We start from the raw sequence: 24,195 nt of genomic DNA, 5'->3' as shown, positions 1-24,195 counted from the left end.
CCACTAAAAAATAATACCAAATAGATATTTCATAACATAATATAAGTTTTAAAGTTTACAAATAACAAAACATAACATTAAAGTATCAAAAAATAATTTTAAAAAAAATCAAAATACCGGTATTACTATTCCGATAATACCGGAAAAATACCTGCTGGTATTGAATAGTGAAAATATCAAACAAATACCAGGATAGTTATACTAGGGTACCACCCGGTATCCAGTATTCCGGGTAATACCGGCCGGTACGTACCGGTATTTAAAACACTTGTCAATAGACATCTTTGAATAACGACAAAAGTATTTGCTTTTTTTTACTATTTCGGTCAAACAAGTGAAACATACTTCAAAAGTCAACCTACCCAGTACCAAAAGTTGGTAAAATGCAATCAGTAGTTCACATAAAAGTGGAAAAACATTAAAACAGTTCATAAAAGACTACATATTATTCGACCTTATTCATTGTATGATAGGTAATTAATTATTATGCAGTATAAACGATTCGAAATTAATACATAACGCCATCAACATCTAAGGTTATTCATTAATTGTATGATAGGTAATATATAATGACGACCGACTAATCAACATCTAAGGTTGTTGCCAGGTGCAACACCAAACTGCTTGCAATAGTCGGTGTAGTGTGTGACTCGAGCGCTTACAGCACCTGGGTTCCCACCACCACATTCCACCCCATTGATGGCCCTAATTGAGGCTCCAAACCCCTTCCCAGAGGCAAAATCCCAATGAGCCTTGTCCATCCAAAACCACAAGGCCGTCTTGAACGAGACCACTGGGTTTGTAGCTACAATATCAGGGTTGTTGAGCCCATCGAACCCGAGGCTCTTCCCTGCTTCAGCATAGTTGTAGTTCCACGAGAGTTGCATTGGGCCTCTGCCGTGGTAACTTTTTTTAGGATTGCATGGATATTGGGTCTGTGTCCTGTCACAGTTTCTTGAAGGACGGCCTCTCTCATTTATATAACACAAGTCTGCATTCATGTTAATTATAGAAATTAATTAAAACTAACAATAGATAAATTAATTAAGATAGATAATTCAGTTAGCGTACTTACATCCGGTCTCATGAGTAACATGAGCAAAGAAAGCTGCAATTTCGCGCTTTGAATCATCAATGGAACCAGACCTACCAAAATGTGGAAAGGCATTGATGGCTCTAAGAAACACATCTCGTGTGTAAAAGCGTCTGCCGGGACAGTTGCCTGCAGACTTTGCAACAATCCCGTTAAAGAATGCCAATGTCACTATACCAGGGACATTGGCATTATTGTTAGGAGCTGGCAAAGAACATGGACCACCTCGACAATCTTTTCCACAATAAGCATCTCCTTTGCCACAATAACCGTATTTGCTACAACACAAATTTGGAGCACATTTACACTTTTGGGACAAAACCGGCTCGGGCAGGAGGAGGATGGCAAGAAAACCCGTAGTAAATAAGAGAGTTAAGATAGTAATTTTCATTTTGTTTTGGGACGACAGAATGTAGACAATGAAAACATGTATTTATAGGCCGGAAGTCTTGTGCAAAGTCTTCTCCAAACGTCAAAGTCTCTTCCAAAGTCTCCCATTATATATAGTAAATTGTTTCTTTCGGTAGAAATTTGTAGATAACAAATAGTCTCGATTCATGATTGATGTATATTTTAGATTCAGTCATATACCCCTTTGTCTAGATCTAACTGTTATTTATCAGAAATTTAGAAGCTAGCTAGTGTTAATTATATATACTTAAAATTTTACTTATAAATCAACATATTATGCTAAAAATGAATATTTTTGTCTTGGTAATTAATTGCTTTTTTTAAAGTTTAATAAGTACATGTTATACTGCTTATTTAACACTTCTTGACAAATTGTTTTGAGATATGAGAGGGGTACTCGCGCAATGCGGCGGCAGGGCAGCGAAACGACGGGTGATGGTAGCGTTTACGGTGTGGTTATTAATGTAAAGGTAGTGTCACATAAAATGATAATATAGTTAATGAAAAAGAGAACTCGTGAAATATGAGATATGTATGAAGATGCTTGGTTCTATGTTATGAAGTTTTAATCATATCAAAGGCTTAAAGTTTAATAAGTTAAAAAAAAGTATGCTTTATTAGGTATTATAGATAAATTATTGGAAGTACATGTCAAACAAGATCCAGTAGTGTATAAACAGAAGCATGAATTATGAGGTTGTTGACCCTTCTTGGCCTAGTGTATAAACTGATCAGTGATCAAGTTGGCCTGGAACTAAAAATTTAGTTCCTTCACTACTTTCAAATATGAATCAACCGTACGATGGCTTACTAACATGAACCAATATCTAAAACTTGTTGATTTCCATATATATATGCTTATTAATTATGAAACAAATAGAAATGATTTTTGTTGTAGGTAGTGATGGAACCACGATTCAAAGTAACCGTAGCACACTAACACCAATACATTATACATTATGTGTTTAAAAAAAAATTACACTACATTGATTTAGCGGACCTGTAGCCCAGGTTGCCCCTAATCACAATGTAGTGCCGCCCCTGCTTATAGAAGCATAATCCATATGAAGTTACATAGGCAAGGGATATTAAAGAACAGATTTAATAGTTTATTAACACGATTCCGCTGTTTACTCTGATTTAATAAGTCGTTTTACTAAATGTGAAAACTTATTTTGTCAATCAAATCGGATCAGTCATCCGATCCATTTATGTTATTCAGTTAATAAAATCTCAATAATATATCCTCATTCCTCACCAACAATCAAATTCCCCAAAAGACCGTGAATAGACAACAATATAAATAAAAGAAAAATGCAAATGCTCATCTTTAAAAATGGTTGATACTGCTCGAAAAAGCAATAGTTAGTAGGCCAAACTTCCTTTAGTTTTAATGTCATTCTATTTTTCTCTATTTGTGGTAAGTAGAACTGACAAACCACAAACCAGATTCGTTGGATATTTGGGTCAAAATGGGTTTAAGTAAAGACAATAAGTATTAAAACTGGTTGTGCCATGCTTGACTCATCAACATTCTTTGGTCCTTTCCTGTTGGGGACTTTAATCTCTGAAGGCGCGTGATCGCTTTTAGATTGAATAAATTTGACGGTTCACCTAAACTATTCAATTGGATACAATCAAAGATTAAGAATTTTGTGTGTGTATATATTTGAGAGAAAATAATACAACCATTAAAAATAATGAATGAGTATATCTAGTTTTTGGCAGTTAATTACATAGGTTTTCAAAATTGTCTAAATTAGTCCTTTAGGTTCTTAAAATTTAACTTTCAAGCCGCTGATATGGTTAGAGACATTAGTGATGATGAAATCAAGAAAGCCATTTTCTCTATCGGGGATGATAAAGCGCCAGGTCCGGATGGTTTCTCAGCAACAGTTTTCAAAAAAGCTTGGCCGATTGTTGGCGAGGATGTGGTTCTTGCCGTGAAGGATTTCTTTCATTATGGAAAACTTCTTAAAGAAGTGAATCACACGATTATCACTCTCCTTCCAAAGGTTCTTTCTCCCTCTCATGTTTCTGATTTTCGTCCAATATCTCTCTGTAATGTTGTGTTCAAGTGTATCAGTAAATTAATTGCAAACCGTATAAAGGATAGTTTGGCTGATCTGGTAAGCATTAACCAATCAGCTTTTGTGCCCGATAGAAGAATTTCAGATAATGTTCTTTTAACTCAAGAACTCATGCATAATTATCATTTGGATCGTGGACCACCTAGATGTGCTTTTAAAGTCGACATTCAGAAGGCTTATGACACGGTGGATTGGCAAATTTTAAAGGTAATCCTTGTTAATTTTGGCTTCCACAACAAAATGGTTTCTTGGATAATTGAATGCGTAACTACTACCTCTTATTCTATTTGCATCAATGGGTGTTTACATGGGTACTTTAAACGAAAACGTGGACTTAGACAAGGTGATCCGTTATCCCCCTATCTTTTTACTCTTGTGATGGAAATACTTACCCTTAAGCTAAAAAGAAAGGTAGCTCAAGATGATCGGTTCTCATATCATCATCACTGTGATATTATTAATCTCTGTTTTGCTGATGATCTCTTTATCTTCCTGAGGGGTAATGTTGAATCTGCAACTGTTATTTGGGAAGCACTTGAGGAGTTTAAGAATTCATCGGGTTTGACACCAAGTTTGCCTAAGAGCACAGCCTACTTTTGTGATGTTCTCAACCATGTAAAGATAGCGATTTTAAATGTTCTTCCTTTTAAAGAAGGTAAGCTTCCTGTTAAATATCTTGGGGTTCCACTTGTTTCTTCTCGTCTCATCTACAGAGATTGTAAGGAATTGGTGGAGACTGTTCATGATCAGGTGAATAATTGGAAGAATAAATTTCTTTCCTTTGCTGGTCGCCTCCAGTTAGTCCAATCCGTTCTGTCTGCTATGCATGTCTATTGGTCCTCGATGTTTATTCTTCCAGTTAGAGTCATTAACGAGATTGAACAATTGTTAAGGGGATTCTTATGGATTCAGGGTACATTGAAGCGGGGTCAAGCTAAAGTTGCCTGGGATGTCGTTTGTAGGCCCAAAGATGAGGGTGGTTTAGGCATTCGAAGACTTGAATATTTCAATATTGCACTCATGACTAATCACATTGGAGACTTTTGGTTTTGAAGGAGTCATTATGGGTGAAGTGGATCCATATGCATAAACTCAAGGGTAAAAGCTTATGGGAAGTTCAACCTAAGGGATGTATGTCATGGGGTTGGCGGAAATTAATGGAAATTAGGCCATTGGTCCGAAATCACTTCTATAAACTTGCAGATGGTGTAACACCCCGAGCTAGGCTCGAAATACTACCGAAAAGATATAGCGTATACATGGGATTATCGTAGAACATGAACTATATGAAAATAAAGGGATTCAGTGAACCCATCATCAACAACAAGTACATAAAGCATAATGCAAATAGGGGCAAATGAATCCTTGATCCATGTAAGACTAAGCCCAAACTCTAGCGCAAGCATCCATCAACCATCACGTCTTGGATTCGCAAGGTTACCTGAAAAGTGTACTAAACAAGGTCAACACTAGGTTGGTGAGTTCGTAGGGGCAAATGACGAGGATCTAATGCCAAAGCCATTCACAATATGAACTAAGCTAATGAACAAGGAACACACTTACAGTAAGTCCTTAAAAGGCGCAAGTACTCAATATAGGTTGGCTCGTAGCGCAACCTGGTCCCACATGTATCCATTGCACAATCATACCATAACTAGAACACACATAATGCACAAGAACACAGAATGTCGACATCAACAAATATCCATCAAGTTCTAAAAGGCCAGACATGTCCATCAATGTCCCTCAATTGTTCTCATGTCATCCAATTGTCATCAAGTACGTATAGCACCCGTTTATTGCACATGCACACATTGTCCCTCTATTGTCATCGATATTGTCATCAAGTACATAAGTACCCGTTTAATGTCATCAAGTACATAAGTACCCGTTTAATGTCATCAAGTACATAAGTACCCGTTTAATGTCATCAAGTACATAAGTACCCGTTTAATGTCATCAAGTACGTAAGTACCCGTTTAATGTCATCAAGTACATAAGTACCCGTTTATTGTCATCATGTCCATCATGTCCATCAACTCAACCATGCACAATGCACAATGCACATACATTTCATACGACTTTACATTTAAGGAATCTTAGATGTTTGTATACAGGGTCACCCGCAGCCTTCCCACCACATCTCCAACTTATTAAATGTATCATCGTCTTCCATGTATGTACAACTACCCTAATCATAAATAAATCAATCATACTCAAATAATACATAATCAATCAATGTCCATCAATGACCCTCACATATGTACTCACATAATGAACTACACAAGGTATTTAGAATACGCATAGTAAACAAGAACAAGTAATAATGATATCAAGAAGTATCTAACAAGTTCTATAATGCCCTGCACTCAGTTACACGTAATGTACCTCATTGTACTCAATTGCGCGTAATGTACTTCATTGTACTCAATTGCACCATGACCATCAATGTCCACCCAGAAACAAACACTATGTGTATATACTTCGTACGATACTACTTTTGAAAGGCCTTTGATGCTTATATATAGGGTCACCCGCAGCCTTCCCACCACATCTCCAACCTTTCGAAGGTATTATCATCTTCCATATATACACAACTAACCTAAAAGTCAACCAAACACGCACATACAATAATCATATAACAACCACATATTTACACGTTAACAATTCCATCAATCAAACAATGTCATCACTTAAGACACTCAACATATGCACAATCAAGTCATGTCATCATCAAGGAAATCAAACGTATGCTCAATTGAACTATGTCATCAATCAAGGCATCACATAATTGCACAAACAACAAGTTAACACACAAAGGTTGTACACTTTTCAGCCCGAATCTCAAACGAGTAGGGAGCTACGAACTCACCTTGATCGGCAATAGCAAGTTAATATCAAGCTACGAATGCCCAATGGTCGTCCAAAGTCCACAACCTAACAATATATGTCACAATACAAGACATGGTCAATACTAGTTATACTATACCACAATTTCCCCTAAAGATGTTTTATAAGTCATTCGAGAACGTTTAAATGACAAATGAAGAGTTTTGGTTAGACACGGTTCAATGACTTAGCATCAAAATTCCACTTGAAAATCAAAGTGTTTAGAAATGTGTTTAACCAATTTTGTTAACCTTAGTATGTTAATATAAGACCAACAAACAAGTTTTGGATCATTAAAAGTTGACTGATAACCGAACGAAAAAGTTGGGGAAGGAACAAAAATACTGCGGCCGCTCGCACTGTCGGTCGTGTGAGCATCTGTATTATGGGAAAACTGCAGCCACAAGCACTGAGCGTCTGTCTGTGCGGCCGTGCTCCTACTAGCAGATTTTTGACTCCAAAATCGACTAAGGAACCTCCAAAACACATTTTTATGCATAAATCACCATATTTTAACATCTTTGAACATAACCCATATCATAATCTCAATCCATAGCATCAAATCCTTGCTCAAATCCATTTTGACCCATTTCAAAACCCTAATTTTGACCCAAATCCATTTTGAACCTAAATTTGACCAACAATGCTTAGATTGGACAAGGAAACATGATTAAAAGAATAAAATGATGAATTTGAGTTAGAATTCACTTACCAAAACTTCCACAAATTGCCAAACCCGAAAATTACTCAAAAGAAGATGTTCTTGCACTTTTGACAACCCAAATCTTTGATATGTAATAAAGATGATGATAAGGATGATGATTCTAACACAATTCTAACTTGAAACCATAATTTGGTGTAAGAATCTTAGAGAGAGAGAGACATTAGTGTGTATGTGTGTTTTGTTCTTGCAAGAAGAAAGAAAGAAAAAGATAGGGTGAAGAATGAATGGATGGGTGGAAAATAAGGAAGATAGGGTTGGGTGATGGGTCATGGGTTTGACCCATGGAGGATCCATTTCATGTTGCTAACCAGATTTAATGTCATTTAGTACCGTAAAGCCAATTAGATATAAATGTCATCTCAAGGTTTAGGTTCGATTTGCACCAACGATGATATCGACTAGCACATATATCTTAAACGATAAATTGATCTATTTGGACACATTACACTTACATGAACTCCAAATTGCACTTGAACTATATTGGCCAACTCGATAGTTAGTTAAATTGTACATATGGTCAAAAGGTCAGGAACCACAATTGTTACAGATGGCCATTCAACTTCTGCATGGTTTGATTTGTGGGATGATTTTTGTCCATTAATTAATGGAGTCACGCCAAGAATGGTCACAAATGCGGGCTTTAGTCTTACTTCTAAGGTGGCTGATATATCCGAGAATGGCAATTGGAAATGGCCTGCAACTTGGAATTCCTTTTTCCCAAACTCTTTGGCTCCCATTTTGGTGGAGTCCCAACATGATGTCCTACAATGGAAGGATCAACTTGGAAAACTAACAAACTTTTATGTAGGTACAGCTTGGGAGGATATTCGCCCGAGAGATGGTATTGTTGACTGGTACCATCTGGTTTGGTTCAATCATTGCATCCCAAAACATTCGTTCCTCTTATGGCTTGCAATCATGAAAAAGCTCAAGACCCAAGATAAGATACGACGTTGGGACCTGCAACAAACACTTTTGCTCTGCCCATTATGTGAGCTGCAATCATATTCACATTCTCATCTTTTTTTTGAATGCCCTTATGCCAAGGAGGTATGGTTCGAGGTGAATATGAAGGCTGATCTTCATCAACAATCGACCGTGTGGGAAGACATCATTCAGGATATGATTCTGTTTTCTAAGAAGACTTCTATATTTAGTGTGATTTCTAAGTTAACTCTTGTTGCATCGGTGTACTTCATATGGCAAGAAAGAATTACACGCTTATTTAAAAAGAGGAAGCGAACGAAAGAAGAGTTGGTACAAGTGGTGATCGAAACCATCAGATTTAAACTGATGACTTTTAGATTCAAGAATAATTCGAGGGTCGAGCGAGCTATGGTAGTATGGAGATTACCCAAGACGCTACTTAGTACTAATTCTTCTAGCTGATTAATGTTTATAACTAATTTAGGCTAGATAGGGTGTGATTGTATGAGGGGACTTGTTACCCCTATCATATTTTTTGGCTATTGCTTATGCATATGACAACTAGCTGATATGGTACTCTGCTATATCACCTGATCTTTGTATTCTTTTTGTTAATATATAGAATCATCCGGGGTAAAACAACCCTTTACCCAAAAAAAAATTTAACTTTCAACCCCAGCCAGGGACTCTGCCCCTTGGACCCCGCTCTCAGGAGCACTGCCCCCGGACCTTTGTACCTTAGGGGCTTAAGGCTACAATAAATTCAGATAAACGTGCACTTCACTCCTCTAGGCCTAAATGATGTATTATTATGACAATAATGGTCAAACAAGTTAATTCAATTACACTAAAATATCCAACATTTCTTAAACTCCATAGATAGATTCAGGGCGACTTATCAACCCATTGGACTCTCAGCTCGCAAAGCCAGTGAAAGTAGACATATTTTAGGCTAAATCAAAAACCATGACTAACGGGTTAAATCATACCCCAATTAGTTTGGTCAAAGGTTAGAATAATCTTTAGCCGAACTGGCCCATTGACAATGCTAGACTTCAATCGGTGGATCACACACCATTGTAGTTTTTGTTAGATACTAAACCAAGATACTGGGTGAATTCATGCCCCATTTGGTTGGGTCTTAACTCAGATTAAAATGGTTCTACGCTAGACTTGAAGGTATGGGCTCATGTTTGTTTCGAGCATTTGGCATATCCAAAATAATCTCTTAAATGACGGGTAAATTTTAAACTTCATGGTAGTGCATATTTTTATATTTTTTATGAACGAAACATCATCCATATATTATGAATTTGAATGAAAGTAAGTTAGTACAAGACTGCGAAATATACCTCTTGATACATTTGGTGGAACAGGTTTCAGAAGTTGTATATAATACAAAGATTATAGTGTTTTACATTGTCTATTCCTGACTATTTGAACTTATTCATTGTGTCAAATATCATGCAAAATATTTGTCACTATGAACGAACTTATTTCAAATATTATAGGTAATTAAGTATTATAAACCCGATTGGAATCCATAACTCCGACCCTAACCAGATACCAAAAATAAGCTACATGTGTTTGTTCAATCTGGTACGGGTTGCAACGACGACTAACAACTAAGTTTGTCGCCGGTTGCAACACCAAACTGCTTGCAGTAATCGGTGTAGTATGTGACTCTAGCGCTTACAGCACCTGGGTTCCCGTCATCACATTCCACCCCATTGATGACCCCAATTGTAGCTCCAAACCCCTTCCCAGAGACAAAATCCCAATGAGCCTTGTCCATCCAAAACCACAAGGCAGTCTTGAAAGAGACCAATTGGTTTGTAGCTACAATATCAGGGTTGTTAAGCCCATCGAACCCGAGGCTCTTCCCTGCTTCAGCATAGTTGTAGTTCCACGAGATTTGCATTGGGCCTCTCCCATGGTAACTTTTATTAGGATTGCATGGATATTTTTGTGCCTTGCTATTATCACAATAGTTTTTTGAAGGACCTCCTATCTCATTTATATAACAGAAGGCTGCATGCATGTTTAATTAATTATAGAAATAAATCAAAACTAACAATAAATACTACTAACCGCACCTTGTTAAATTCAAGGTTACAATGTCAATTTAATTAGTGTACTTACATCCGGTCTCATGAGTAACATGAGCAAAGAAAGCTGCAATTTCACGCTTTGAATCATCAATGGAACCAGACCTACCAAAACGTGGAAAGTCGTTGATGGCTTTAAGAAACGTGTCTCGTGTGTAAAAACCTCTGCCCTGGCAGTTGCCGGCAGACTTTGCAACAATCCCATTAAAGAATGCCAATGTCACTATACCGGGGACATTGGCATTATTGTTAGGAGCTGGCAAAGAACATGGACCACCTCGACAATCTTTTCCACAATAAGCATCTCCTTTGCCACAATAACCGTATTTGCTACAACATAAATTTGGAGCACAATTACAATTTTGGGACAAAACGGTCTCGGGCAGGAGGAGGGTGGCAAGAAAACCAGTAGTAAATAAGAGAGTTAAGATAGGGATTTTCATTTTGTTTTGAGATGGCACAAAGTAGACGATGAAAAGATGTATTTATAGGCCGGAAGTTGCCTCCAAACTTCAAAGTCTCCCACTACGCTGATTTTTTCTTTTGGTAGAAAGTTGTACATAGAAATGTAGTCTCGACTCTTGACTAATGTATTGTTTATATTTAGTCATATAACCCTTTATCTAGAATTAACTGTTGTATTATACTCATATCATAGAGGGGTTTTCAAACTTATTACAGTAGAAAATTTATTTATAAAAATTTACTTTTAAATCAAGATATACATGATGCTAAAAATGAAAACTTTATGACTTAGTAATTACTACTCTTTCAACTACCTCACTACCAATCTACCCACTTTTAATCGTATATTAGTGTGTGCCCTTTCTGTTATAAATCACATCGTTTTATTCTAGATTTAATCCTTTCCTTAAATTTTATGTATAAGATGGGTCTCTTACGTACTTTCATGCAAGTAGGTTAATGAATGTATGCAGTTGAAAAATACAAGCCAACGTTAAGTTAGTGTGATTTAAGCCAAAGATTTTGAAACCAACTCCAAGGATAGTTAAAGTGAATAATACTTGTTAAACTCATCACTCGCTTTGCATTAAGCGGAAAAATGCATACTTAATTGAAGTTGTAACTAGCAAAATGGTCCCTCACTTTGGAAACGCATATTCAGAAACCCCCTGGTTTTACATCTATAGACCTCTTACTTTTTTGATACAAACTTTAATGTGCAAGCAGTTGATAAATCATTCAAGTGTTTTACCCCTACACATGAGGGGCACGTGGGCACTTGACAGCTCTGTTTAACAGACCCGTCAATTTTGGACTTCAGTTGCAAAAAAAATCTTGATTTAGGGACCCCCGTAGCCAAGTAACCTGAAAGGGACCCCATTGTAAAAATGAACAAATCATAAAGACCAATCATGCAATTAACTATACTTTAATACAAAACTTGTATCAACCTTAATGGCTTCATTGAATCAAATCAAACTAAGGATTAAATTGTAGTTTCGTCTTTGAAATATTAACATTCTACCTTTCCAACGGTGTAGGTGTTTGCTAATGAAAAGCTTTCACTTCATCCTTAAAATGTTTAAGGAGATCTGGAATAGATTGCACCAAATGTTCTTGCTTGTCTCTCACTCGCACACTTACCTGCATATATATATATATACATATATATATATATGTTCCTTTATGTTACAATCATTTGTATTGGTCTCAATATAATTATCATGAAACAAAAACATACTAACATTTTAAGTTAAGTGTAACTATCGAATCTTGCTTTTTAGTCAGATGAAAAATTTGCCCTTTACCATTTATTTATTTTCTATTATTTGTTTTGTGATTAACAATTTAACATTCTCAAAGTAACGGAAGGCACAAATCCTTCTATCCAAAAGTAAATACAAAAATCTCAAATACGGGCAGAAATCTCTACAACTATGTAAAAAGAAACATGTACCTTTCCATTGTTGGCTTCTTCTTCGCCAACAACAAGTATGTAGTTGTATTGAGCCAGTTGAGCTTCACGTACCTATACATCACAAATTATTTATATAATTAACAAAGTCCACAGTAGACTAAAAGTATAGAGCGTGGTGGATTTTAAGCATACCTTCTTCTGGATTGTTCGATCAGAAGTATCAATGTCCACATAATAGCCAGCTTCGTCAATCTGGTCCTTTACCTGCCAAAATTAAAATAGTTGCTTGAATGACCAATAGAGTGTTCAATCTAGTTTTGAATAGAAGTCTTTAATGTGTTCTATAAATTAGATTTAACAGATATTGAGTCATCCTTCCCACCTCTGCTAAAAGACTTGGATAAGAAAAACAAAGCAGGAACCTGCAAGTACCTGTTGTCCATATGCTTGGGACTTGTCAGATACAGGACAAACGATTGCTTGACGGGGACTAAGCCAAAATGGCCATTTACCCTTATAATGCTCCAATAGTATAGCAAACATGCGTTCAACTGATCCTAGAATAGCTCGGTGTATCATTACAGGCCTCTCTCTTTTAGTCTCGTCTTCTGCTGAATACGACAAATTAAATCTCTCGGGGAGTTGGAAGTCCAACTGTAACAATAAACATCTGCTAGTTCAGTTTATATGTTCAAGCAAAACACCCAGAGATCATAGTGGTTAATGTTGCAAATAACCTGTAAGGTTGCACACTGGAACTTTCTTTTCATTGCATCGGAAACAGATATATCAATTTTTGGCCCGTAAAATGCCCCATCTGCTTCATTAATCTAGCAACAGAGAACAGCAGAAAGATAAGAATCAGGAGAAATCCATCAAATAATCAAATAAATTCACCTTTAAATCAAGGGAGGGAGGGGGGAGCAGGTCAGACATACTAGACACATGACAAAAAAGGCCTTTTATGCGCTTAAAAATGGGTTGAGGTCAGGCAGCGAGTGTTAAAATACTATTTTGGCGACTTTTGACCCATTTGACTAATTTCCTTGTAAGCCAGGATTTTCATCTTACCCGTTTGACCAAAAATAACCAATTAATAGATAAATTGGTTGAAACTGGCACCTCTACTCAAAACCTTAACATATTAAAATATTATATGGATCCAGGCTGCCCTACGTAGGGCTCTAACAGATCAGAAACAGATTTGAGAAGCAATGTTAAGAAAATATAAACCAAGAACCAAACCGCATGTACGCGGTTTCGTCCCGGGTTCCTTTAATGATTCTTTAAGTCAAAACTCGAAACTGAACTTTGCCTGCCCCTGGACCCTTGCAGACATTACTCGACATTTTAGCACCCTAAATTCCATCATTGTTCGATTTGATGATTTCAGGTAGATCAAGTTATTCAACCTGCCACGGCTTTCCAAACTCGTTCAATGCACCTTCAAGTGCTTTCTCTGCTTTATCCCATGTTTCCAGATCCCCGAGGTATTTCTCAGGCCTCTATAAGACATAACAGTGTAAATTAGCAAGAAACTTATCGTGAAGGTATCTGATATCATAGCATAAATAGCAGATACTATATGAATCATGGCAGATTTCAAACAATCACCTTAGTAACACATATTTTTTGCTTTTCTGTGTTTATTTCTATTTTGTAAACTTGATAAACATCAAATGGCTTATTGATAGATAAACCGAAGCACTACATGGAAGGCAAGTATCATAGCATTAGATGTGGCACATTCAATTTCGACCCATTCATTATGAATAAGTTGATGTGTACTATAAACTTTAACAGTTATGTTGAAAAAAACTAGTTTAAAAGGAAACTTGCCATACAGATCATAAGATCCAAACAGTAATTGTATGAACCCATAATAACTTACAAAACCATGCTTCAAATTCTTAGATAAACATTCAATACACTAAAACAGTAAAAAAAAAATGGTCAACAAGTATTTTTGGATGACACAGCCAAGCCGTTTTAATCTTTTGCCCAACCCGCCCATCCTGCCACCTCTTATTAGCATAACTTTTATAGATATACCAAGTAAGTTATAGGCGATATGCAACACAAATAGGACTAGATACACATACTGTTGATAGCTTTAGTTCATAGGTGAAACCAAATACATCATATGCGTAATCGATGAACTTTAACACACTCTTCACTTCATCTTTTATCTGTATATATCAAGAAAAATGTCAAAGAGACATACAAAGGAGAAGTGGAGAGCTACTATTACTAATGGTGAGGAAACCTAATCTCACCTGGGATTCTCTACAGAAAATATGAGCGTCATCCTAAGAAAACACAAGACGGTTAGATAGGAAGAATACCACAAGCAATTTATGATAAGTTGCAGATTATCAGGTGAAGAAAATGAGCAAACAAGATTGCTAGGAGCATGATTAAAAAAAATGTGTTTCTTGCTCCGACTTAGTTGGATGTACAGAAATCAAGACCATAACAGTTTAATCTCATAAGAAACTAACAGATAATGCACACCTGCTGAAACCTTCGAACACGAGTCAACCCAGTCAATGCACCACTGGCTTCATTACGATGCAGAACCCCGAAGTCAGCTAAACGAAGCGGTAGTTCTGTAAAAATGAAAACAAAGCAAGTTTCAATAACTTTTAGGGTTTACACAAGTGGTTGATGGTAAGCCCAGCTAAAGGTTTCACGATGGGTGAGCAGGGTATCAGGTAAAAGCGCGTTCAAGTTAAAACTATAATTCTTACCCTGCAACACTTTATTGTCTTCTTTAGAACAGTCAACAGTTAATGTTTTTATTTTGATTAAAAGCACGATGGTATTTCAAAAAACATAACCAAACTTATAAAAGGATTTATATGGTTTTATGTATTAAAAAATAGACTGAGTAACTTTCAACCCTCTGTTCAATCATTTTCACAACATTGTTATAATCAATAGAAATGTAAGCATGAAAACAACATAGACATACATATGCAAAAAAAACTGACCCCTATAAGAACGAACTCGGTAATCAAACATCAAGCAATGTCCTGGACAATTCATTGGCTTAAGCCCGAACTCCTGTTTTTCTATCTGCATACAAAGTCATGCAACAACATTAAACTTCATCTTAAAACTTATTGACAAAAGCCATTTATACATCTTCTCCAGAAAAAAGAAAGCACGCATGTGTATTTGGTTAATAACACTAACAATAGTCATACAAGCAAACTTTCAAAACACAATTGGATTTGAAATTACCATAACTACACCCATAGAACCGCACCCGCACCAATTGTTCATCATCTTAGCAAATACTTGATTTTCAACAGATATAACAATATGCGATTGCCATAACATTATTCAAGGTAGGAGACTTACATCAAATACAAACATGTTCTCCTTGTAATTCGCAGCATGACCTGAAGTTTCCCACAGTTGCATGTTGTACATATTCGGTGTGGTAACCTGCAATACAACAATATATGAGATTCTACACTGTGCCTATGAAACAATGTGTACACAAAACAATAAACAAAAAAATCACCTCTAGGTAACCTCTTCTACGATACTCTGTTCGTATAAATGTCATCAATTTCTCGGTCACACGAGTACCATGGGGAAGAAAAAAACAGCTTCCTGGACTGGAAGATATAAAAAGAGAAATAAGGGTGTACAGTCAACAAGCTAAAGATTACAAATATAGAACTCTAAAGGTAGCAATCTGGGTCGGTGAGGCAGATCCGCTCACGAGCCAAAATAGGTAATTCTTTAGTTAAGATTGTGGAAAAGGCCAACTTTCTAAGAACAAGTCAGCATGTACAATATAGATATGAACATTGTATTATATCAGTTATAGATGATATAATAGGTTGTGCACAATCAAATCAATTCCTTGTAGCATTGTTATTTACCCTTTGAATCCATTACAGAAAATCATAAGCCAAATCAACATACTCAAAAGTACTAGACCAAGATTGCTACAGCTAGAAAACTCATGAATTGCAACTTACCTAAGAGGGTGGAAAAAGAAAAGTTCCTGCTTCTTGCCCAACTCTCTGTGGTCATACTTTTTGGCTTCTTCCAGCAGAGCAATGTATTCCTGAAATAATACTTTAAGTTACTGAAGTTTTGAGCTCAAAACAGCTTGTTTATTGAAACAATTTCATATCGCTACACTAATATCCAAACATTCAAGGAAGAACGACATTAAGGATCTATGAAATCCTACCCACTTGACTATTCTATATCATAAGCCTTTACCGAAAAAAAGAAAATAATTGACTTCAACGAAGCATTGAAAGAACAATGGCGTTGATAAATGAGGAACAACCATATAGAATGAAGGCCCCTTTACTGATTTACCACAAAAGCTCATTAATATAAAAAATGTTATAATTAACCATTATCACTAAAATTCAAGCAAAAGACCCCATAAGTGTGACATTTTCTAGGCATGATGCATATTCATGTGAAAAACATGATATGTTATATGACAAAACAATATAAAGTTCATGAAAATTAAAGACTAATACATGCTGATATGTAACACAAAACTCAGACAAAAACAAAAATAACCTTCAGGCGTTTTTGGTCAGGGTAAGATATCCCATAAACTCTTTGTAAGCTCTCACGGTCTTTGTTTCCCCTCCAATAAGCTGCCGAAGCCTAAAATAATTACAAAACACAGATGAATATATGTGAATATGAAAGAAACTAGTGATTTCGATGACAGTCACAAATCACACCTTCAAGCAGGCAATTGCTTTGACAAAAGCGGTATTTGGTATATGTGGTCCGCGACAAAGATCAACTAATGGACCACATCTGTAAACTGTAATGGTCTTGTCTTCGGGTAGGTCGCTAATGATCTCAACCTAATAATGACATTAATAGATTAAAAAATCCATTAAAATGTGTTGTATACATCAAAAAAAGTGAAATTACAAAACATGTTAGACAGGAATTTTCACCTTAAACTTGTTATCAGAAAACATCTCAAGAGCCTGCTTTCGTGAAACTTCAATTCGCTCAAAAGGTTGTTTCTCCTAAAACCATATAAGCACAACATATTTTATTATATGAATTTAGTTTAACATTAGTACTAGCGGAAACATTAAAGATATGCCTCTCAAAGAATTAAACAAAATAACATAATTGAGCAATTATTATAAAAATAAGATTGCATAGTACCGCAACAGCTTTCTTAGCTCCATTAACAATTTGATCAAAGTGATCATCGTTTAAGCCGAGTTCACCATAGAAACCGTCATAGTAGAAACCCTGTTACAACACCAACATGTGAAACTCCAGACCTGTTTGTTTGGTTAATGTGTAGATATATACAGCTTGTTTATATATGGACCATCTCTCCCCTTTTTTTAAAATTTACTACCAATAAAGTACAATTGTTAATATCTTAACGAAAGCAAAAGATGATGGTCGTAACAAATTAATGAAAAATCATATGATTTAATCGAAGAAAGATTAGCACCCGTTATCTTTGAAGTTGAGCCATGCTTTATATTAACTCAAAAAAAGAAAAAACCACCCCTTTGTAACTTACTGCATTAGGATATTTCTCCATTAAGTTCAATAAATCAAAACCGAACACAAGAGTCATAAGGCCTAGCCTTACTTCCACAATTGATACCCAATTAGCATCGCCAACATGTTAAATTTCCCAAAAAAACATAATTTGATAATATAATGATTTCAGCAACAGTTTTTAGTCAAGCAACCACGTCATATTGAAGTGAAAATATATCTACAATTCTACATTTGTTGCAATTTGACCTACTATAAAAATTGTATTGAAGAAAAGAGTAGTTGAATAACTAACTTTTGCCTACAACATCAAATCCTATTACAGCCTAACTAAATCCAAAGCCATATCAGAAAATTAGTTAAATATCCTGGCTAACAATAACATCCAACGGCTTAAGTTACACGATTGATATCAACATGATAAGATGTAACAACAAACATCCAACGGCATAAGTTACATGATTGACATCAACAGTGACAGATGTGCATACCTCTCCTCTTGTAGTACATGGCCCGATGCACAATTTACATCCATATGTCATTTCTAAAGCCTGCATTGAACCCAAAACAAAAAACAAGTAAATTCGCCATCCACTTCATACCTGCTAATAATTGTCCACCAAAAACAGTTAAATTACACATCATTACCTGCCCAAGAATATGAGCACTCGAATGCCAAAAAGTGTCACGGCCCTCATCACTATCAAAAGTGAATATTTTAAGTTCGCAATCACCTTCTAAAGGTCTTGTCATGTCCCACAATACTCCGTCTACTTGAGATATTAAAGCGTTTGATGCTAGACTTTTTGATAACTCCTTTGCTATATCTAACGGAGTTGTTTCCCACTTCTTTCCCTCCTTCACAGTCCCATCAGGTAACTTAACCCTAAAAAAAAAACACGAATAATCAACATGGACTTCCATACACCCATGAAGTAACTTAATACTAAACACGGGTAGAAGAAAAAAATGGTCAAGCAACCTTAATAATTAAACAGCATTGAATTCTAATCCAAACATCCATTATATAACTTAACTAGAGCTATAAACGAACTTAAACTTCGACAATAGGTTACTTCATGTTCATTTAATAAACAAACACGGGAAACATGACCAAACAGAGGGCGGTGTTTGGCAAGAGGGCACTCCCTCCTCCCTAAACAACTTATTTTCTTAAAGAACAAACACAAACACATGTTATCCGGATTTTCGCTTCTTATACACTGTAATCTACAGCCCCTAAAATAATATATTATAAGTTAAAAATATAAGAATCAAACAACATGGAGTTCCAAACACCCATTAAGCAAATTAACACTAAAAACTAAAACTTTATATGAAATAATTAAGATTGGCTAATGCACACAAAGTGTTCAACAAATTGCTTGAGAGAAAAGAAAAAAAGTCAAAGTTGAAAATGTACTTGATGGGGTCACCGGAAATAGTCTGGCGATGAGCAATCTGTTGAGCTTTAAGAGTTTCAAACAATTCAATTCGTTTTGGTATAACAGAATCAAGATAAGCATCATCCTTCACTATTGAAACTGCAGATTTTGAGGCTGACTTTGAAGCAGGATTGGCTGCTTTTCCCATGGTTGATGGCGGGCGGCGGGGAACAGTGGCGATTGGCAGCGGAACGGCGGAAGTTGTTATTTAAACAGAGTGAATTTTTAACTTTTACTCCGTATTACTCGTAGCAAATACTACTATGTTAAAAGGGTAGTACAAAATAATTTTTTTTACTAGTTTGGGTTATTTCATTCGTTTTATTGGATATTGGATATATCTATATCTTTACTATATTATAAAGCAGATTTTTCAGGTTTACATTTTAAGTTTCAACATTTGTTTTCTCAAAATGCCCATATTTCAATTCTATATTTACCTAACACCCTTTCTGTCTCCTCAAATCTCAACCAATCATTTGTTTTCTCTCTCCTCCATAAATCATTTATTCCTCCAATTCATTCAAAATCTTTTATCTAAAAAACCGTACATCGATAATTATAAAAATTATATGGGTGTTCTTAAAATTTCATGCTGTTTCATTGGAGATGTCATTCGATATACTTTCGACGAATTTTTAAATCTGAGGGCACAGCCCGTACGGTTAAGGCATTTGGATATCACACTCTATGACCTATCACCCCCACCATCTCATCGCCGCAACATGCGGGTACTTGCTCTCGTATATATATATATATATATATATATATATATATATATATATATATATATATATATTTAGGTCATAATTGGATATTTACTTAAAGACAAATAATTTATTAGAAAGCATCAAGTTAATACCTTTACATAATGTGTGAGGAAAAGTATCCAAAACTAGAAAGAAAACGAGAATAACTAATATTATTAAACTCATACAAGAATAATTCTTCAAATGTAAAATGAGAAATTTTCAAGAGAAATATCAATAACATAACTTTGTGTCTTATTTAGATACCAAGATGGCAAGATACCTTATATATTTTTAGTTATGGAAGTATACAAAAAGCAAATAGAGTTGTTCCAGCAGTGTAACTAGGAAAAAAAGCTCCCATGTTTGATTTATACCCACTGCCCACATACACGCAACCCTTGCTTATAGACATACCACCGTACACAGTTGCTCCAGTGTTATACGACCATAATATTTCTCCGGTTGTTGCACTCATTGCGTAAATGGGCCCGGACCCATTGGTTGACCCTGCGAATACAACACCGTTGGCTAAACTCACAGGGCCACTTGCAGTCGCGTTACTTGGATTTCCAGTTGACCATAAGACTTTGCCGCTTGTGGCATTCATCGACACCCATCCACCACTAGTTGTCGTTATATTTGATGGCTTCAATGTGAAGTTACTTTGCGCACTATTGGCGATGTTTGTGTAAATTGTCTTTTCATCCGTTGCTGATCCCCAAGTACCTCCTCCACCCGCACCTCCAGGTCCAGCTTCCTACATTTGACAGTTTTAGTCGTATATATGTTCAGGCTTACCAAATTAGTCACATTTATCATTTTTATTTTATCTACTCGACGTACATACTTTTATATTAACAAAGGATAAGAATTCCATACAAATTCACAAATACAAATATCTACAATCTGTTTGTCATTAAAAATGAACATTAAGTATTTCATTAAGCTTTCCTAGAAAAAAAAAACTATGCTATGGTCATCACTGATTTTTATAATTTTATGTTTAATGGGATGTCTACTTGAAACTTTCTGAACAACATGGCAAGTTCACTGATAGCTATTTGTGAATACAAAATGAAAAATAAATGAAAACATTACCGTAGACCAAATGATACTACCATTGTCGCGATCCAAAGCCCAAGCGATCCCACTCTTCTGTACTGCGACAACAATGTCACGCTTGCTTCCACGAACATTAATAGTTAGCATCATTGGTGCTTGTGCAAAATCCGCATCTGGATTAGGGCCAGGCGGACACCCTGAAGTAGAAAGATTATTACAAGCAAAAAACCAAACGTCGTATCCCCCTAACTGCTTATACCAAATGATGTTTCCTGAATCCAAGTCAAGTGCTAAGATTGAATTGGAATGGTTTTCGGGCTCTATGCACTTATCTTCCTCTGTTGGTGTTGTTTGATTGTTTTGTGCTTCTTGGCATTGTGTGACATTTAACGGGGCAGAATATAAGTTTCCCGTGCCTATATAGACCTCATTTCGCTGGATGTCAATGGAAGGACTACTGCCCCATAAGCCCGCACCTGAATATTTGTTGGTGCTCCCATTGTTATCCGGCAACATGTAGGTTTGCCACATGATATTACCATTTTTGGCATTTAACTTGAAAAAACTCCCTCTAAATGTACAACATGTTTGAATGGTGGCGACAGCTTCTTCTGATGAAGATGTTCCCACATAAAATGCACTGAACAGAATCATATACTAGTTACTTTTGTATTCTTTCTCATATGCCTCAACAAAGTAATAAGAAGTATTTTTTTACATATACTTAACAACATTTTATAGTTACATATCTAGTTACAGTAATATAGATCTTCCTGTTATTGTATTTGACTTTATGTTTTAACATTTAAAAGTCAAGTTGGATACGATTGATTTGCTACTTGCAATCAATAGTCAATGGTTTACTTTTAATAGGCCTATCTTAATTTTTAAGCAAACATACACATAGTCAACTTTATATTTTCTAAACTTTTTTTCATACCTTATCAGCAAATTAAAAACGATTGATTCCAGAAATTAAGCTGGAAATGCATCTCAATACAATAAAAGTACCTTTTATGATAAGTTCCGGACATGGTGATTACACAGGCATAATGTGTATCGAGTTGTGTAGACCACACGAGCTGTCCATTGCTACGTTTAAGCCCTATAACGTAACACGGTCCATAAATTCCAATGATCAAAAGATCATCAGCAATAGTCGGGGTAGCCCTGGCCACACTCCAATTAACTCCTGGTACGAAGCCCGTAGCATTAAGCCCGGTTAGTTGTCCAACATTTTTTTGCCAAATGACTGACCCATCTGATGCATTAAGGGCATAGATATTTCCATTCCAACTTGGAAAATAGAGGGTGTTGTTGTATATTGCTGGCGTTGCGGTTATATCGTTTCCAGCAACAAACTTCCATTTTAGCGTAAGGTTAGCCACGGTGGCAGGGTTAATCTTTGTTTCGCCATTTGCGTATCTGCGATTGCTTAAATCTCCACCATGGTTCGTCCAACTAGTTGGCTATCATCGGTAAAATAATTAGCTCAAATCGAGACTTTTAATAGACAAGTTCAAAAGATTAAAAAGAATACATACATTAGCTGAGGTTATGACTATAAAAAGTAGCCAAAGGAAAATGGACAAGTACAGGCAAGTAGATGCCATGAAGATGGTAGGATGTGCTCCAAAAGAGATCTAGTTGCATTGCAATCTCTATTTATACACACACATATATATATATATATATCAAGGCTAAGCATATTATTTTTATATAAGATCTAAAAGTCAAACTATTGCTAATTTAGTTGCCAGACATCTAATATTCTTATCCAGAGATTATTTATATATTCTATGTTCAAATGTGGACTTGTATGATCAACAATCAACATGAATGCCATCACATCTCATCTCAATTTATTACAGTAATTTGTGGGCTGCATTTCAAAGGTTATAGTGCACATTTTGTCTATGGTGTTGGTAATAGGCCGTGTACCAAAGTTAATTAGTCTAGCTAGTTGATATGATGATGGTGCCAAGTTCGAGTTTAAACTTGAGAGTTGAGGCTCGCAATACTTGAAGCTTGAAAGTCAACTCGATTGTAAAATCTCTTGACCTGGCGCCCTTTTGTTCTTAAGGTCAGACTCCATTTTGAGCTCGACAACGTATTAGTTATAATTATTGTAATCAAGCTTAAATAGTATACCATCAATTTTGATGTTTGAGCCTGTATATAACTTGAAGCTCTAAACTAGACACAAGCTACAACAAGCCTGTATTCTCAAATTCAAAGTCGGTTAATTGGTTCATATTTTTGAGCTACACTTGGCCGGCTTGATTGCCAATGTTTCACTATTAACTATTATAGTAATCATTTAAGCTTAAATAGTAAGCAGCATTGTTGGATCAGTGGTAAACACTTTTGCCTCGGGAGACAGAGGTCATGGGTTCGATCCTCATCCCATGCAAAGGTTGGAGGGCCTTTTCTATCATTTAGGTAGAAACTGGAAGCAGCCTCTCTACTTTGGTAGAGGTAAGGTCTGCCTACATCTTAACCTCCCCCATACACTATCGAGGTATTGGGGCTCAAAACCCGCGAAAGGCAGCACTGAGCAGTTACTTACTATTTAAGCTTAAATAGTAAGAATGGACTTGGGTACGTAATATTACGATTGATTTGACTAACGTAGCTAGATATATGTTCAGATTGACTCAACTCGACTTTATCTAATAGCATACATATACACGAACTCACGAAGGGTGTGAATTTATACTAGCTAACCAGGGGAGGCCCGGAGGGGGAGCAAGACCTCCGGTCGAGGCACAATTTTGACAGGGGCACAAGAATCTTAAAATTTTCTATGAATATTATATATGTAAAAGTATGATATATTATATAGATATAAATATATTTGATTCTAATAATAAATTAATGCCTAAATTGTAAATAATATAATATTTTAGGTACTAAATATATATGTAGATACAAAATTATGTCCTTAGTAATAATACACTTAGAGTACCTTGAGAGTACCTTTTTTTTTACAATTAGACTATCCACATGAGCATATTTAAGGGAACCTGTGTGTTAACACGAGTCCTTAACCTAGTTAAAAATTAAACATCTAAATGAAATTTAGAAGATACAGAGTAAATCCTCCTAGCACTTTTTGAAGGTTTTTAAACGGCTTAGTTGTTTTCCGAATGCAACCATTGCATATAGAATATTGTTGATTATTTCAGTCACGGTTGTATTTGCCGAAAATAGTTTTTCGAAGTTGAAGTTATTGAAATCTTATCTACAATCTACAAGAAAAAATCTTAAGAAAGACATA

At 35.8% G+C, this 24,195-nt stretch overlaps 5 protein-coding genes across 5 annotated transcripts; 1 reads left to right on the top strand and 4 right to left on the bottom strand.

Annotated features, from left to right (window-relative positions):
- Positions 1-426: 426 nt before the first annotated feature.
- Positions 427-1,496, bottom strand: LOC122599519 (endochitinase EP3-like). The gene is made up of 2 exons (XM_043772046.1): positions 1,076-1,496; positions 427-991 (listed from the first exon to the last, which is right to left on the bottom strand). Exons 1-2 carry the CDS (start codon positions 1,482-1,484, stop codon positions 585-587), a joined length of 816 nt encoding a protein of 271 aa, XP_043627981.1. The 5' UTR covers positions 1,485-1,496; the 3' UTR covers positions 427-584.
- Positions 1,497-7,720: 6,224 nt separating this feature from the next.
- Positions 7,721-8,596, top strand: LOC122601889. Its single transcript, XM_043774624.1, has one exon. It carries the CDS (start codon positions 7,721-7,723, stop codon positions 8,594-8,596), a length of 876 nt encoding a protein of 291 aa, XP_043630559.1.
- Positions 8,597-9,470: 874 nt separating this feature from the next.
- LOC122599518 (endochitinase EP3-like) lies at positions 9,471-10,697 on the bottom strand. Its single transcript, XM_043772045.1, has 2 exons — positions 10,277-10,697; positions 9,471-10,165 (listed from the first exon to the last, which is right to left on the bottom strand). The coding sequence occupies exons 1-2, from the start codon at positions 10,683-10,685 to the stop codon at positions 9,753-9,755; spliced, it is 822 nt and encodes a 273-aa protein (XP_043627980.1). The 5' UTR covers positions 10,686-10,697; the 3' UTR covers positions 9,471-9,752.
- Positions 10,698-11,227: 530 nt separating this feature from the next.
- On the bottom strand, positions 11,228-19,355 carry LOC122599321 (threonine--tRNA ligase, mitochondrial 1-like). Its single transcript, XM_043771818.1, has 21 exons — positions 19,080-19,355; positions 18,305-18,542; positions 18,148-18,207; positions 17,303-17,392; positions 17,083-17,157; positions 16,858-16,986; positions 16,688-16,777; positions 16,123-16,211; positions 15,657-15,753; positions 15,491-15,577; positions 15,118-15,202; positions 14,639-14,733; positions 14,401-14,433; positions 14,227-14,313; positions 13,537-13,629; positions 12,862-12,954; positions 12,557-12,778; positions 12,317-12,388; positions 12,164-12,235; positions 11,732-11,850; positions 11,228-11,571 (listed from the first exon to the last, which is right to left on the bottom strand). The coding sequence occupies exons 1-20, from the start codon at positions 19,247-19,249 to the stop codon at positions 11,755-11,757; spliced, it is 2,073 nt and encodes a 690-aa protein (XP_043627753.1). The 5' UTR covers positions 19,250-19,355; the 3' UTR covers positions 11,228-11,571; positions 11,732-11,754.
- A 694-nt stretch (positions 19,356-20,049) lies between these two features.
- LOC122602111 (polyvinylalcohol dehydrogenase-like) lies at positions 20,050-22,557 on the bottom strand. The gene is made up of 4 exons (XM_043774840.1): positions 22,460-22,557; positions 21,927-22,384; positions 20,952-21,555; positions 20,050-20,610 (listed from the first exon to the last, which is right to left on the bottom strand). The coding sequence occupies exons 1-4, from the start codon at positions 22,526-22,528 to the stop codon at positions 20,149-20,151; spliced, it is 1,593 nt and encodes a 530-aa protein (XP_043630775.1). The 5' UTR covers positions 22,529-22,557; the 3' UTR covers positions 20,050-20,148.
- Positions 22,558-24,195: the final 1,638 nt, after the last annotated feature.

This window comes from Erigeron canadensis, chromosome 5 (assembly GCF_010389155.1).
Source record: "Erigeron canadensis isolate Cc75 chromosome 5, C_canadensis_v1, whole genome shotgun sequence".
NCBI classification, from domain to species: Eukaryota; Viridiplantae; Streptophyta; class Magnoliopsida; order Asterales; family Asteraceae; genus Erigeron; species Erigeron canadensis.
The sequence above is the reverse complement of the archived record's forward strand: the minus strand, read 5'-3'. Positions and strand labels throughout refer to the sequence as shown.